The following is an 18838-nucleotide window of genomic DNA, read 5'->3' as shown; positions in this document are numbered from 1 at the left end:
CCTTGGCTACCCTGCTGTTTTGGTCCCTTGGCTACCCTGCTGTTTTGGTCCCTTGGCTACCCTGCTGTTTTGGTCCCTTGGCTACCCTGCTGTTTTGGTCCCTTGGCTACCCTGCTGTTTTGGTCCCTTGGCTACCCTGCTGTTTTGGTCCCTTGGCTACCCTGCTGTTTTGGTCTCTTGGCTACCCTGCTGTTTTGGTCTCTTGGCTACCCTGCTGTTTTGGTCTCTTGGCTACCCTGCTGTAACAGAGTAAAACTAAATCTATGCAAATGGCAGATCTTTGCATAACTGTGTGAGAGTGAAGTCTTGCATCTCGCCCATCTCAATATCTGTGGTGCTGTTCGTGACAACGTCATTTCGCTGAATCTACCTTTTAAAAACAAGCTGTCTTGACTGGTTAAATCCAGGTGAAATAATAAAATGTGAATTACCAGCCAGGATCCTCTCATCATGACTCCCATGAGGGCTGGGGTCCTGCTGACGGCTACAGCCGACAGAGCTGTCATCCCCACACTGCCTGCAAAGTACATGTAGGTCGAGTGGATCCTGTCCTTCACGTACTGGGGCCAGATCCTGGGGCAGGAGACACAGGGAAAATAAACATTTACAGAGGACAGGACGTGTTGATATCAGAGGTCGACCGATTCATCCGAATGGCCGATTAATTAGGGCTGATTTCTAGTTTTCAGAACAATCGGTAATCTGCATTTTTGGACACCGATCATGGCTGGTTACATTGCACTCCACGAGGAGACTGCGTGGCAGACCTGCTACGTGAGTGCAGCAAGGAGCCAAGGTAAGGTGCTGGCTAGCATTAAACTTATCTTATAAAAAACAATCAATCTTAACATAATCACTAGTTAACCTAGTAATATCATCAACCACGTGTAGTTAACTAGCTTGTCCTGCGTTGCATATAATCAATGCGGTGCCTGTTAATGTATCATTGAATGACAGCCTACTGTTCCAAACAGATGATTTAACAAGCTCATTCGCGAAATAAAGCACTGTCGTTGCACCAATGTGTACCTAACCAGAAACATCAATGCCTTTCTTAAAATCAATACACAACTATATATTTTTAAACCTGCATATTTACTTAATATTGCCTGCTAACATGAATTTCTTTTAACTAGGGAAATTGTGTCACTTCTCTTGGTTCTGTGCAACAGTCAGGGAAAATGCAGCAGTTTGGGCCGCCTGGCTCGTTGCGAACTGCGTGAAGACTATTTCTTCCTAACAAAGACAGCCAACTTCGCCAATTGGGGGATGATTTAACAAAAGCGCATTTGCGGAAAAAAAAGCACAATCGTTGCACGAATGTACCTAACCATAAACATCAATGCCTTTTTAAAATCAATACACAGAAGTATATATTTTTAAACCTGCATATTTAGCTAAAAGAAATTCAGGTTAACAGGCAAAATTAAACTAAGGAAATTGTGTCACTTCTCTTGCGTTCATTGCACGCAGTCAGGGTATATGCAGCAGTTTGGGCCGCCTGGCTCGTTGCGAACCAATTTGCCAGAATTCGACGTAATTATGACATTACATTGAAGGTTGTGCAATGTAACAGCAATATTTAGACTTATGGATGCCACACGTTAGATAAAATATGTAATGGTTCCGTATTTCACTGAAAGAATAAACATTTTGTTTTTCGAAATGATAGTTTCCGGATTTGACCATATTAATGACCCAAGGCTTGTATTTCTGTGTGTTATTATATTATAATTCAGTCTATGATTTGATAGAGCAGTCTGACTGAGCGGTGGTAGGCAGCAGCAGGCTCCTGAGCATTGATTCAAACAGCACTTTACTGCGTTTGCCAGCAACTCTTCACAATGCTGCAAGCATTGCGCTGTTTATGACTTCAAGCCTATGAACTCCCGAGATTAGACTGCCAATACTAAAGTACCTACTAGAACATCCAATAGTCAAAGGAATATGAAATACAAATGTTATAGAGAGAAATAGTCCTATAATAACTACAACCTAAAACTTCTTACCTGGGAATATTGAAGACTCATGTTAAAAAGGAACCACCAGCTTTCATATGTTCTCATGTTCTGAGCAAGGAACTGAAACGTTAACTCTTTTTTTCCAACACTTTGTTTTTGCATTACTTAAACCAAATTGAACATGTTTCAGTATTTATTTGAGACTAAATAGATTTCATTGATGTATTATATTAAGTTAAAATAAGTGTTCATTGTTCATTCAGTATTGTTGTAATTGTCATTGTAAACAAACACATATAAAATATAAAAAATTATAATTTTAAAAAATTTAATAAAATAAAAAATAAATACTGGCGTTTTTTTCCAATAATCGGTATCGTTGTTGAAAAATCATAATCGGTCGACCTCTAGTTGATATACCTGCACAATAGGCACCCTGTTCCTAACAGAGGGCACTATACTCAACCAGGAATCATTAGGGCTCTGAGTGCCTTCTCACACTACCATGGGATAACACCAGTACAACACACACACACTATAAGTACAACACACACTACCATGGGATAACACCAGTACAACACACACAATACCATGGGATAACACCAGTACAACACACACACACTATAAGTACAACACACACTACCATGGGATAACACCAGTACAACACACACTACCATGGGATAACACCAGTACAACACACACTACCATGGGATAACACCAGTACAACACACACACACTATAAGTACAACACACACTACCATGGGATAACACCAGTACAACACACACACACTATAAGTACAACACACACTACCATGGGATAACACCAGTACAACACACACAATACCATGGGATAACACCAGTACAACACACACACACTATAAGTACAACACACACTACCATGGGATAACACCAGTACAACACACACTACCATGGGATAACACCAGTACAACACACACTACCATGGGATAACACCAGTACAACACACACACACTATAAGTACAACACACACTACCATGGGATAACACCAGTACAACACACACTACCATGGGATAACACCAGTACAACACACACTACCATGGGATAACACCAGTACAACACACACTACCATGGGATAACACCAGTACAACACACACACACTATAAGTACAACACACACTACCATGGGATAACACCAGTACAACACACACTACCATGGGATAACACCAGTACAACACACACTACCATGGGATAACACCAGTACAACACACACACACTATAAGTACAACACACACTACCATGGGATAACACCAGTACAACACACACTACCATGGGATAACACCAGTACAACACACACTACCATGGGATAACACCAGTACAACACACACTACCATGGGATAACACCAGTACAACACACACTACCATGGGATAACACCAGTACAACAACACACACACTACCATGGGATAACACCAGTACAACAACACACACACTACCATGGGATAACACCAGTACAACAACACACACACTACTAGTACAACAACACACACTACTAGTACAACAACACACACACTACTAGTACAACACACACACTACTAGTACAACACACACACTACCATGGGATAACACCAGTACAACACACACACTACTAGTACAACACACACACTACCATGGGATAACACCAGTACAACACACACACTACCATGGGATAACACTAGTACAACAACACACACTACCATGGGATAACACCAGTACAACAACAAATACTACTAGTACAACACACACACTACCATGGGATAACACCAGTACAACACACACACTACCATGGGATAACACCAGTACAACACACACTATCAATGGGTTAACACCAGTACAACACACACACACACACACTACCATGGGATAACACCAGTACAACACACACACACTACCATGGGATAACACCAGTACAACACACACACACACACACACACACACGCACTACCAATGGGATAACACCAGTACAACACACACACTACCAATGGGATAACACCAGTACAACAACACACTACTAGTACAACACACACACACACTACCATGGGATAACACCAGTACAACACACACACACACTACCATGGGATAACACCAGTACAACACACACACACACACTACCAATGGGATAACACCAGTACAACACACACACACACACTACCAATGGGATAACACCAGTACAACACACACACACACACTACCAATGGGATAACACCAGTACAACACACACACTACCAATGGGATAACACCAGTACAACACACACACTACCAATGGGATAACACCAGTACAACACACACACACACTACCATAGGATAACACCAGTACAACACACACACACACACACTAACATGGGACACCACTAGTACAACACACACACTACTAGTACAACACACACAAACTACCATGGGACACTACTAGTACAACACACACTACCATGGGACACCACTAGTACAACACACACTACCAATGGAAGCATTAGCACTTACACTGCCCTCTCGATGGCTCCGATCTCATTGGACATGCCTAGTCCGTAGTAGCACAGAGCTCCCAGGCCTACAGCAGCACCTCCAGCCAGGAACATCCTGCCCATGTTATCCACTGCAAGAGAATACAGATCACATTTACACCAGTTAAAACCTGCTGCTGACCGGCACAAGCACTGACTTCATGATGTAACTGTGAGGGGTGTGAGACGGGCCTGTGTTTACATGACAGGTCCATCCTGCCCCCCCCTTGTGTTACGAGGTGACATTTTTAAAAATGGTTTATTAAGTCAATATATTCACTTCTGATGGCAGTATCAGTTGCTGGTTCGAAAGCTGCCTGTTGGAGCTGGTCCTTGGCCGTTTTCCCACGACGGAAACCAAATCTGGATTTGGTGGAATAGCCCTGATGAAAGAGGAAAGCAAAAGGGTTAGTATTACACAGAATCGGTTAGTATTACACAGAAAGGTTAGTATTACACAGAAAGGTTAGTATTACACAGAAAGGTTAGTATTACACAGAAAGGTTAGTATTACACAGAAAGGTTAGTATTACACAGAAAGGTTAGTATTACACAGAAAGGTTAGTATTACACAGAAAGGTTAGTATTACACAGAAAGGTTAGTATTACACAGAAAGGTTAGTATTACACAGAAAGGTTAGTATTACACAGAAAGGTTAGTATTACAGCATGTTGACCTACAATTGAAGACATATAATTTGTCCACGGGTAGGGTCTTTCAGAGAAAAACGAGTCCTATGTCCGTAGCCCCACAGAAATCTTATTAGCATTATAAATACATTTTTAAAATGTTTAAATATTTATATATATTTTTTAAATCGCCATAAAAATGTGTCAGTTTAAGCTGGAGATGTACAGGCTCTCTGTTTATCCATGTATGAAGTTGTTATTCAATGCGTTTCTATGGGTTAATATCAGTAAGGCTCGATTCGATGTTTCATCTAATATTGTATATATATATATAATATGTTGATATCTTAAGGGTCCTAAAACTCAAGTAGCTAAATGATCCTTGGTATAACCGTGTTAAAACAACTCCATATGTTAGCTTAGTAGACCCCCCCCCCCCCCCCCCCCCGTAATGCATTCACTATTGTCTAAAACCGATCCATTCATCATCATCATCATCATCATCATCATCATCATCTGTACTGGCAGGGCTCTAGTCATTACCTGTGTCCCATAAAGTGCCTGTATTCCATACAGAACCAGGCTAATAATGACTAGCCAACTTTAATTAGCATGACCTTGCAGGGCCTGACATTCAGGTAAATTTGCCAGTGTCACACTGCGCCAGTACCAATGGAAAACTACTGTCCTGAATGAAAAGAAAACCGGCACAGAAAGCAAATCTTTAATTTGCAGGCTGAGCAAGTAGCCTATCCATACACAAAATGACATTTCAACTTGGAAATATCATATTTACATTGACTGTTTAGAACCATCTCGAAAATGGTTTTATTGTTAACCATTTTGAAGTCAGTCAGTCTACAGATGTAGGGCCCTATAAAATCAGTTTTATTTTGGGGGGGTAAATTTAGTTTAGTTTTTCCAAAGGTTTCCTATTTTTTTTCCAGGGTTTTCACTCTCAAATCCCACTTTTTATAGAAAACTAAAAACAATGGATGTTCTAAGTCAACAATGCTTTAAAACACATCAGGAGACCACTTTTGGAGGTCTGGGAACTAATATATATATATATATATATATATATATATATATGGCAGATGTAGTGGCCCTTTAATTCAATTGTGAGCCTAGCAAGAGAACGGCAAGAGAACGGCACTGAAATGGATAGATGCTGGTTTACAGGCTCTTGACCGATTCTTCCATTTTGAGTATTTTTGTGGTCTTTGATTGTAACTTTCCTTTGATACAGTTTCCTGTGACCGAAAAGAGCTTCTGGACATCACATTTCCACATCAGTCACCAGCTTCATTAATACAGTTGAAGTCAGAAGCTTACCTTGGCCAAATACATTTAAACTCAGTTTATCACAATTCCTGACATTTAATCCTAGTAAAAAGTCCCTGTTTTAGGTCAGTTAGGATCATCAATTTATTTTATTTTTTTAATTGTACCTTTATTTATTTAACTAGGCAAGTCAGTTAAGAACAAATTCTTATTTTCAATGACGGCCTAGGAACAGTGGGTTAACTGGTCTAGGAACAGTGGGTTAACTGGTCTGGGAACAGTGGGTTAACTGGTCTAGGAACAGTGGGTTAACTGGTCTGGGAACAGTGGGTTAACTGGTCTAGGAACAGTGGGTTAACTGGTCTAGGAACAGTGGGTTAACTGGTCTAGGAACAGTGGGTTAACTGGTCTAGGAACAGTGGGTTAACTGGTCTAGGAACAGTGGGTTAACTGGTCTAGGAACAGTGGGTTAACTGGTCTAGGAACAGTGGGTTAACTGGTCTAGGAACAGTGGGTTAACTGGTCTAGGAACAGTGGGTTAACTGGTCTAGGAACAGTGGGTTAACTGGCCTAGGAACAGTGGGTTAACTGGTCTAGGAACAGTGGGTTAACTGGTCTAGGAACAGTGGGTTAACTGGTCTAGGAACAGTGGGTTAACTGGTCTAGGAACAGTGGGTTAACTGGTCTAGGAACAGTGGGTTAACTGGTCTAGGAACAGTGGGTTAACTGGTCTAGGAACAGTGGGTTAACTGGTCTAGGAACAGTGGGTTAACTGGTCTAGGAACAGTGGGTTAACTGGTCTAGGAACAGTGGGTTAACTGGTCTAGGAACAGTGGGTTAACTGGTCTAGGAACAGTGGGTTAACTGGTCTAGGAACAGTGGGTTAACTGGTCTAGGAACAGTGGGTTAACTGGTCTAGGAACAGTGGGTTAACTGGTCTAGGACAGTGGGTTAACTGGTCTAGGAACAGTGGGTTAACTGGTCTAGGAACAGTGGGTTAACTGGTCTAGGAACAGTGGGTTAACTGGTCTAGGAACAGTGGGTTAACTGGTCTAGGAACAGTGGGTTAACTGGTCTAGGAACAGTGGGTTAACTGGTCTAGGAACAGTGGGTTAACTGGTCTAGGAACAGTGGGTTAACTGGTCTAGGAACAGTGGGTTAACTGGTCTAGGAACAGTGGGTTAACTGGTCTAGGAACAGTGGGTTAACTGGTCTAGGAACAGTGGGTTAACTGGTCTAGGAACAGTGGGTTAACTGGTCTAGGAACAGTGGGTTAACTGGTCTAGGAACAGTGGGTTAACTGGTCTGGGAACAGTGGGTTAACTGGTCTAGGAACAGTGGGTTAACTGGTCTGGGAACAGTGGGTTAACTGGTCTAGGAACAGTGGGTTAACTGGTCTGGGAACAGTGGGTTAACTGGTCTAGGAACAGTGGGTTAACTGGTCTAGGAACAGTGGGTTAACTGGTCTGGGAACAGTGGGTTAACTGGTCTAGGAACAGTGGGTTAACTGGTCTGGGAACAGTGGGTTAACTGGTCTAGGAACAGTGGGTTAACTGGTCTGGGAGCAGAACGACAGATTTGTACCTTGTCACCTTGGGGATTTGAACATGAAACCTTTTGGTTACTAGTCCAACGCTCTAACCACTAGGCTACCCTGCCGCATAAGAATGTGAAATGTCAGAATAATAGTAGAGAGAATGATTTATTTCAGCTTTTATTTCTTTCATCACATTCCCAGTGGGTCAGAAGTTTACATACACTCAATTAGTATTTGGAAACATTGCCTTTAAAATTGTTTAACTTGGGTCAAATGTTTCGGGGAGCCTTCCACAAGCTTCCCACAATAAGTTGGGTGAGTTTTTGCCCATTCCTCCTGACAGAGCTGGTATAACTGAGTCAGGTTTGTAGGCCTCCTTGCTCACACACACTTTTTCAGATCTGCCCACAAAATTAATATAGGATTGAGGTCAGGGCTTTGTGATGGCCACGCCAATACCTTGACTGTTGTCCTTAAGCCATTTTGTCACAACTTTGGAAGTATGCTTGGGGTCATTGTCCATTTGGAAGACCCATTTGCGACCAAGCTTCAACTTCCTGACTGATGTCTTGAAATGTTGCTTCAATATATATCCACAATTTTCCTTCAAGATGCCATCTATTTTGTGAAGTAGACCCTCCTACAGCAAAGCACCCAACAACATGACGCTGCCACCCCCGTGCTTCACGGTTGGGATGGTGTTCTTCGGCTTGCAGGCCTCCCCCTTTTTCCTCCAAACATAACGATGGTCATTATTGCCAAACAGTTCTATTTTTGTTTCACCAGACCAGAGGACATTTCTCCAAAAAGTATGATCTTTGTGCCCATGTGCAGTTGCAAACCGTAGTCTGGCTTATTTATGGCAGTTTTGGAGCAGTGGCTTCTTCCTTACTGAGCGGCCTTTCAGGTTATGTCGATATAGGACTCATTTTACTGTGGATATAGATACTTTTGTACCTGTTTCCTCCAGCATCTTCACAAGGTCCTTTGCTGTTGTTCTGGGACTGATTTGCACTTTTCGCACCAAAGTATGGTTCATCTCTAGGAGACAGAACGCGTCTCCTTCCTGAGCGGTATGACGGCTGCCTGGTCCCATGGTGTTTATACTTGCACACTATTGTTTGTACAGATGAATGTGATACCTTCAGTCATTTGGAAATTGCTCCCAAGGATGAACCAGACTTGTGGAGGTCCACAATATTTTCTGAGGTCTTGGCTGATTTCTTTTGATTTTTCCATGATGTCAAGCAAAGAGGCACTGAGTTTGAAGGCAGGCCTTAAAATACATCCACAGGTACACCTCCAATTGACGCCAATTAGCAGCTTCTAAAGCCATGACATCATTATCTGGAATTTTCAAAGCTGTTTAAAAGCACAGTCAACTTAGTGTATGTAAACTTCTGACCCACTGGAATTGTGATACAGTGAATTATAAGTGAAATAATCTGTCTGTAAACAATTGTTGGAAAAACGACTTGTGTCATGCACAAAGTAGTTGTCCTAACCGACTTGCTAAAACTATAGTTTGTTAACAAGAAATTTGTGTAGTGGTTGAAAAACGAGTTGTTTTGATGACTTCAACCTACAGTGGGGAGAACAATTATTTGATAGAGCTGTAATCCATTACTGCTATCTAGGAGTGGGACACTCATCTAGGAGTGGGACACTCATCTAGGAGTGGGACACTCATCTAGGAGTGGGACACTAATCTAGGAGTGGGACACTAATCTAGGAGTGGGACACTAATCTAGGAGTGGGACACTAATCTAGGAGTGGGACACTAATCTAGGAGTGGGACACTAATGCTTATAAGAAATTACAGCACAACCTCCGACGAGCCATCAAACAGGCAAAGCTTCAACACAGGACTAAGATCGAATCCTACTACGCCTGCTCTGATGCTCATCGAATGTGGCAGAGTTAGCAATCTATCACAGATTACAAAAGGAAACCCAGCGGCGAGCTGCCCATTGACGCAAGCCTACCGGACAAGCTAAAAACCTTTATGCTTGCTTCGAGGCAAGCAACACTGAATCATGCATGAGAGTACAAGCTGTTCGGACTGTGTGATCATGCTCTACGTAGCTGTTGTGAGACCTTTAAACAGGTTAACATTCAGATTACCAGGACTCGTACTCAGAGCTAGCGCTGACCAGCTGGCAAGTGTCTTCACTGACATTTTCAACCTCTCCCTGACCCAGTCTGTAATACCAACATGTTTCAAGCAGACCACCAAAGTCCCTGTGCCCAAGAACGCCAAGGTAACCTGTCTAAATGACTATCATCCTGTAGCCATGAAATACTTTGAAAGGTTGGTCATGGTTCACATCACCACCATTATTCCAGACACCCTGGACCCACTTCAATTTGCATACCACCCCAACAAAACCACAGCTGACACAATCTCTACTGCACTTCACAATGCCCTCTTCCACCTGGACAAAAGGAACACCTATGTGAGAATGCTGTTCATTGACTATAGCCAAGCTTTCAACACAATAGTACCCTCCATGCTCATCACTAAACGAAGGACCCTAGGAGTGAACACCTTTTTCTGCAACTGGATCCTGGACTTCATAACTGGCCACCCCCAGGTGGTGAGGGTAGGCAACAACACATCCCTCAAACTGACACTCAAGATGGGGGCCACTCAAGGGTGCGTGCTTAGTCCCCCTCCTGTACTCCCTGTTCACCCACGACTGCGTGGCTACGCATAGCTCCAACACCATCATTAAGTTTGTTCAGCATCCCGAGGGGGAGCTGAGAAGACTTGGCATGGGGCCCTCAGATTCTCAAGAAGTTCTACAGCTGCACCATTGAGAGCATATTGACTGGCTGCATCTCCGCTTGGTATGGCAACTGCTTGGCACCCGACCGCAAGGTTCTACAGAGGGAAGTGCGTACAGCCCAGTACATCACTGGGGCCGAGATCCATACCATCCAGGACCTCTATACCAGGCGGTGTCAGAGGAAGGACCTAAAAATTGTCAAAGACTCCAGCCACCCAAGTCATACTATTCTCTGCTACCACACGGCAAGCGGTACCAGCGTACGAAGTCTAACTAATAGGATCCTAAACAGTTTATACTCCCAAGCCATAAGACTGGTAAATAATTAACCAATAGCTACCAGGACTACCTGCATTGACCCTTTTTGCACAAACTATTTTGACTCATCACATTAGCTGATGTTACTGTTTATTATCTATCCTGCTGCCTAGTCACTTTATCCCTACTTATATGTACATATCTACCTCGTAACCCTGCATGTGGACTCGGTACTGGTAACACGTGTATAAAGACAAGTTATCAATCCTAGTATTACTATTTTTATTTTCCTCTCTGCATTGTTGGGAAGGGCCCATAAGTAATTGGTAGTCTACACAAAGCATGTGAGAAATTACATTTGATTTAAAGACCCTGAGACATGTCAGCTGAAACATGACATAAAGACCCTGAGACATTCCAGTTGAAACATGACATGCTAAAGACCCTGAGACATGCCAGCTGAAAACATGACATACTAAAGACCCTGAGACATGCCAGCTGAAACATGACATAAAGACCCTGAGACATGCCAGCTGAAACATGACATACTAAAGACCCTGAGACATGCCAGCTGAAAACATGATATACTAAAGACCCTGAGACATGCCAGCTGAAACATGACATACTAAAGACCGAGACATGCCAGCTGAAAACATGACATACTAAAGACGCTGAGACATGCCAGCTGAAACATGACATGCTAAAGACCCTGAGACATGCCAGCTGAAAACATGACATGCTAAAGACCCTGAGACATGCCAGCTGAAAACATGACATGCTAAAGACCCTGAGACATGTCAGCTGAAAACATGACATACTAAAGACCCTGAGACATGTCTCCTGAAACATGACATACTAAAGACCCTGAGACATGCCAGCTGAAACATGACATACTAAAGACCCTGAGACATGCCAGCTGAAACATGACATACTAAAGACCCTGAGACATGCCAGTTGAAACATGACATACTAAAGACCCTGAGACATGCCAGCTGAAAACATGACATACTAAAGACCCTGAGACATGTCAGCTGAAACATGACAAAGACCCTGAGACATGCCAGCTGAAACATGATATACTAAAGACCCTGAGACATGCCAGCTGAAAACATGACATACTAAAGACCCTGAGACATGTCAGCTGAAACATGACAAAGACCCTGAGACATGCCAGCTGAAACATGACATACTAAAGACCCTGAGACATGCCAGCTGAAAACATGCCATGCTAAAGACCCTGAGACATGCCAGCTGAAAACATGCCATGCTAAAGACCCTGAGACATGTCAGCTGAAAACATGCCATGCTAAAGACCCTGAGACATGACATGCTAAAGACCCTGAGACATGTCAGCTGAAAACATGCCATGCTAAAGACCCTGAGACATGACATGCTAAAGACCCTGAGACATGCCAGCTGAAACATGACATACTAAAGACCCTGAGACATGCCAGCTGAAACATGACATACTAAAGACCCTGAGACATGCCAGCTGAAACATGACATGCTAAAGACCCTGAGACATGCCAGCTGAAAACATGACATGCTAAAGACCCTGAGACATGTCAGCTGAAAACATGACATACTAAAGACCCTGAGACATGCCAGCTGAAACATGACATATTAAAGACCCTGAGACATGCCAGCTGAAACATGACATACTAAAGACCCTGAGACATTCCAGTTGAAACATGACATACTAAAGACCCTGAGACATGCCAGCTGAAAACATGACATACTATAGACCCTGAGACATGCCAGCTGAAAACATGATATACTAAAGACCCTGAGACATGCCAGCTGAAACATGACATACTAAAGACCCTGAGACATGCCAGCTGAAACATGACATACTAAAGACCGAGACATGCCAGCTGAAAACATGACATACTAAAGACCGAGACATGCCAGCTGAAACATGACATACTAAAGACCGAGACATGCCAGCTGAAACATGACATACTAAAGACCGAGACATGCCAGCTGAAAACATGACATACTAAAGACCCTGAGACATGCCAGCTGAAACATGATATACTAAAGACCCTGAGACATGCCAGCTGAAACATGATATACTAAAGACCCTGAGACATGCCAGCTGAAACATGACATACTAAAGACCCTGAGACATGCCAGCTGAAACATGACATATTAAAGACCCTGAGACATGCCAGCTGAAAACATGACATACTATAGACCCTGAGACATGCCAGCTGAAAACATGACATACTAAAGACCGAGACATGCCAGCTGAAAACATGACATACTAAAGACCGAGACATGCCAGCTGAAACATGACATACTAAAGACCCTGAGACATGCCAGCTGAAACATGACATACTAAAGACCCTGAGACATGCCAGCTGAAACATGACATACTAAAGACCCTGAGACATGCCAGCTGAAACATGACATACTAAAGACCCTGAGACATGTCAGCTGAAAACATGACATAAAGACCCTGAGACATGCCAGCTGAAACATGATATACTAAAGACCCTGAGACATGCCAGCTGAAACATGACATAAAGACCCTGAGACATGCCAGCTGAAACATGACATACTAAAGACCCTGAGACATGCCAGCTGAAACATGACATAAAGACCCTGAGACATTCCAGTTGAAACATGACATGCTAAAGACCCTGAGACATGCCAGCTGAAAACATGACATACTAAAGACCCTGAGACATGCCAGCTGAAACATGACATAAAGACCCTGAGACATGCCAGCTGAAACATGACATACTAAAGACCCTGAGACATGCCAGCTGAAAACATGACATGCTAAAGACCCTGAGACATGTCAGCTGAAAACATGACATACTAAAGACCCTGAGACATGTCTCCTGAAACATGACATACTAAAGACCCTGAGACATGCCAGCTGAAACATGACATACTAAAGACCCTGAGACATGCCAGCTGAAACATGACATACTAAAGACCCTGAGACATGCCAGCTGAAACATGACATACTAAAGACCCTGAGACATGCCAGCTGAAAACATGACATACTAAAGACCCTGAGACATGTCAGCTGAAACATGACAAAGACCCTGAGACATGCCAGCTGAAACATGATATACTAAAGACCCTGAGACATGCCAGCTGAAAACATGACATACTAAAGACCCTGAGACATGTCAGCTGAAACATGACAAAGACCCTGAGACATGCCAGCTGAAACATGATATACTAAAGACCCTGAGACATGCCAGCTGAAAACATGCCATGCTAAAGACCCTGAGACATGCCAGCTGAAAACATGCCATGCTAAAGACCCTGAGACATGTCAGCTGAAAACATGCCATGCTAAAGACCCTGAGACATGACATGCTAAAGACCCTGAGACATGTCAGCTGAAAACATGCCATGCTAAAGACCCTGAGACATGACATGCTAAAGACCCTGAGACATGCCAGCTGAAACATGACATACTAAAGACCCTGAGACATGCCAGCTGAAACATGACATACTAAAGACCCTGAGACATGCCAGCTGAAACATGACATGCTAAAGACCCTGAGACATGCCAGCTGAAAACATGACATGCTAAAGACCCTGAGACATGTCAGCTGAAAACATGACATACTAAAGACCCTGAGACATGCCAGCTGAAACATGACATACTAAAGACCCTGAGACATGCCAGCTGAAACATGACATACTAAAGACCCTGAGACATTCCAGTTGAAACATGACATACTAAAGACCCTGAGACATGCCAGCTGAAAACATGACATACTATAGACCCTGAGACATGCCAGCTGAAAACATGATATACTAAAGACCCTGAGACATGCCAGCTGAAACATGACATACTAAAGACCCTGAGACATGCCAGCTGAAACATGACATACTAAAGACCGAGACATGCCAGCTGAAAACATGACATACTAAAGACCGAGACATGCCAGCTGAAACATGACATACTAAAGACCGAGACATGCCAGCTGAAACATGACATACTAAAGACCGAGACATGCCAGCTGAAAACATGACATACTAAAGACCCTGAGACATGCCAGCTGAAACATGATATACTAAAGACCCTGAGACATGCCAGCTGAAACATGATATACTAAAGACCCTGAGACATGCCAGCTGAAACATGACATACTAAAGACCCTGAGACATGCCAGCTGAAACATGACATATTAAAGACCCTGAGACATGCCAGCTGAAAACATGACATACTATAGACCCTGAGACATGCCAGCTGAAAACATGACATACTAAAGACCGAGACATGCCAGCTGAAAACATGACATACTAAAGACCGAGACATGCCAGCTGAAACATGACATACTAAAGACCCTGAGACATGCCAGCTGAAACATGACATACTAAAGACCCTGAGACATGCCAGCTGAAACATGACATACTAAAGACCCTGAGACATGCCAGCTGAAACATGACATACTAAAGACCCTGAGACATGTCAGCTGAAAACATGACATAAAGACCCTGAGACATGCCAGCTGAAACATGATATACTAAAGACCCTGAGACATGCCAGCTGAAACATGACATACTAAAGACCCTGAGACATGCCAGCTGAAACATGACATACTAAAGACCCTGAGACATGCCAGCTGAAACATGACATACTAAAGACCCTGAGACATGCCAGCTGAAAACATGATATACTAAAGACCCTGAGACATGCCAGCTGAAACATGACATACTAAAGACCCTGAGACATGCCAGCTGAAAACATGATATACTAAAGACCCTGAGACATGCCAGCTGAAACATGACATACTAAAGACCGAGACATGCCAGCTGAAACATGACATACTAAAGACCGAGACATGCCAGCTGAAACATGACATACTAAAGACCCTGAGACATGATATACTAAAGACCCTGAGACATGCCAGCTGAAAACATGACATGCTAAAGACCCTGAGACAAAGAAGGGGGCATTGGAGGGTGCCAACACGTGACAGGGACAATACCAGAGAAAATATGACACACCTCCTAAACAAGCTACACATATGCAAATATTTGCCGCCTTAGGGGACTGACATATCCAAATATTTTCCACCTTAGGAGAGATTCAAGCTCTCATTGAGCCTGTGCCAGCAATGTGACTGCATGGCAATGTATGTGAAGTAGCTATAGAAACCGTCACGCTTTGGGGCCAAAACATTTGGACTTGGAGAAGTCGGTAACCAAGGAGTAAATCAGCAGCATAACAAACCAGGGCAGGGAGCCACCAGCTACAGAGAGACTGGTCTCTCTTCATCTCCCCCTCTCAGAGAAAACTCAACAGATATATAGCAACTACATAAAGACAGGAGTTGTTCTGTATGGCTCAATCAATTCCATCCATGTGTCTTCATGTAGTGTAATTAATTAATCTAGTGTTTATTAACTTTGTTATCTTATGACTTATTTCTCTATTTTATGTCTATCTATATTACTGGTAAGGACAAAACAAAAAAGAAAACCAAGCCAAGCATCCCACAGTTCTTCTCCCTAAATTCCCTTTCCCCTCGGTGTCTCACTCACTCAACTGTGTTTCCAACCACTCCCTGTAAACACGCGTGCATACACAAGTTCCCATTAGACCTACAGAAATAAACGCCTATAAAACTAGTCTAACTGATTCTACATCTGCGTTGCTTGCTGTTTGGGGTTTTAGGCTGGGTTTCTGTACAGCACTTTGAGACATCTGCTGATGTAAAACATTTTTAAATAAATACATTTTTCATTTAAAATGTTACATAGAATTTATCCTGTGAAACATGTTCTGGAAAGATTCAAGTTGACTATTAATGTGATTTCTGTGGAATGGAGAAGGAGACCATTTTGCATTTGTTTGTTTGTTGCCTGTATTTATAGTAGAATGTTTTGGATTGACATACTGCATTTTGCATTTTTGTTGCCTGTATTTATAGTAGAATGTTTTGGATTGACATACTGCATTTTGCATTTTTGTTGCCTGTATTTATAGTAGAATGTTTTGGATTGACATACTGCATTTTGCATTTTTGTTGCCTGTATTTATAGTAGAATGTTTTGGATTGACATACTGCATTTTGCATTTTTGTTGCCTGTATTTATAGTAGAATGTTTTGGATTGACATACTGCATTTTGCATTTTTGTTGCCTGTATTTATAGTAGAATGTTTTGGATTGACATACTGCATTTTGCATTTTTGTTGCCTGTATTTATAGTAGAATGTTTTGGATTGACATACTGCATTTTGCATTTTTGTTGCCTGTATTTATAGTAGAATGTTTTGGATTGACATACTGCATTTTGTCACAATTTATTTTTTACTATATAATGGTTTTGATATAATGATTAATTTCAGAAATTCTGATATAGATAAAGATGTAGTATATTTAATTCAACTGCTAATAATTCTAGGTAAATTTCATATTCACAAATGCAAATGGTCTAATTCAAAACCTAAACTTTATAAATGAATTTAAACAATATGGCACTACTTTAACTAAAATGAAAAACAAAAAGGCCATTCAAACTCGTTGTATTAATAATGAATATATTAATAATATATATAATATTAATAAGATTACAGTTTAATGCTTTTTACACTACAATCACGAATAATATTTGGCTAGATGGGGGTACTACAATCACGAATAATATTTGGCTAGATGGGGGTACTACAATCACGAATAATATTTGGCTAGATGGGGGTACTACAATCACGAATAATATTTGGCTAGATGGGGGTACTACAATCACGAATAATATTTGGCTAGATGGGGGTACTACAATCACGAATAATATTTGGCTAGATGGGGGTACTACAATCACGAATAATATTTGGCTAGATGGGGGTACTACAATCACGAATAATATTTGGCTAGATGGGGGTACTACAATCACGAATAATATTTGGCTAGATGGGGGTACTACAATCACGAATAATATTTGGCTAGATGGGGGTACTACAATCACGAATAATATTTGGCTAGATGGGGGTACTACAATCACGCAGCTCAATTCAGCATCTATTAATGAATATGATTTGTTTGTTTAGGATTCCTGGCAAAGTAAATAGTTTGTATGTATGCTTGTTTGCATGTGACTATTCCTCTTTTGTTTGTTGATATGTTAATACAGTTTATTTTGATTTCAAATACATTTGATCGATACACAAGCTAAATACCTTGCCAAATGCCGACATCATATTCACAAACTCAAACTGGACTTGTTGACTGAAGTTGGGGAATGTGTGTTCCAACAACGACCTGCAGGTTGGTAATAATTGCGTCCAGTCTATTTTCCTCTTAGGCTACGTTGCGATTGTCACTAGTTACCACAGCCACAAAGTCAAAATTGGCTATATAGTAAAAATTCATATTTTTTTTTAAAGTGCTTTTGGTCTTCGTTAGGTTAGGGTTAGACATAAGGTTAGCAGTGCGGTTAAGCTTATGGTCTAGGGTTAGGTTTAAAATCCGATTTTAATCAGATCAAATTGTAGAAATAGGCGGGGTTTATGACTTTGTGGCTGTGGTAACTAGTGATGACCCTACTTTGTGAACTGCTAGTCCCTCTTTGGCTTTACGTTTTGGATTTAACTGACCTGGAAGACCTTGTGTGTTTCATTTAGGGAATAACTGAACAGAACAATTGATTGGGAGTCCAATAGGGCGGCACACAATCGGCCCAGCGTTGTCCGGGTTTGGCCGTCATTGTAAATAAGAATCTGTTCTTAGCTGACTTTCCTAGTTAAATAAAGATTAAATAAAATAAAAGGTGTGGTGCCTAGTTGGAACACAATCCCACAGTGCGTAGGTAACAGGATTAACAGGATTGATTGGCAGGCTTATAGCCTAGGCCAGTGGTAAACATAGGCAGGTTTCACACTGAAAATAAGCTAA

General features: G+C 41.9%; 1 protein-coding gene across 3 annotated transcripts in view; it reads right to left on the bottom strand.

The window, feature by feature from the left end:
- Positions 1-18838, bottom strand: part of LOC109883475 (growth hormone-inducible transmembrane protein) — a 36534-nt gene that overhangs the window by 12048 nt on the left and 5648 nt on the right. For all 3 annotated transcript variants that reach the window (XM_031813019.1, XM_031813020.1, XM_031813018.1), the window contains exons 3-5: positions 4752-4854; positions 4452-4563; positions 432-573 (exon numbers count right to left, since the gene is read on the bottom strand). In XM_031813019.1, the coding sequence (XP_031668879.1) occupies positions 432-573; positions 4452-4563; positions 4752-4854 (357 nt within the window). The remainder of the gene's footprint in view (positions 1-431; positions 574-4451; positions 4564-4751; positions 4855-18838) is intronic.

This window comes from Oncorhynchus kisutch, unplaced genomic scaffold, assembly GCF_002021735.2.
Source record: "Oncorhynchus kisutch isolate 150728-3 unplaced genomic scaffold, Okis_V2 Okis04b-Okis11a_hom, whole genome shotgun sequence".
Taxonomy (NCBI): domain Eukaryota; kingdom Metazoa; phylum Chordata; class Actinopteri; order Salmoniformes; family Salmonidae; genus Oncorhynchus; species Oncorhynchus kisutch.
The sequence above is the reverse complement of the archived record's forward strand: the minus strand, read 5'-3'. Positions and strand labels throughout refer to the sequence as shown.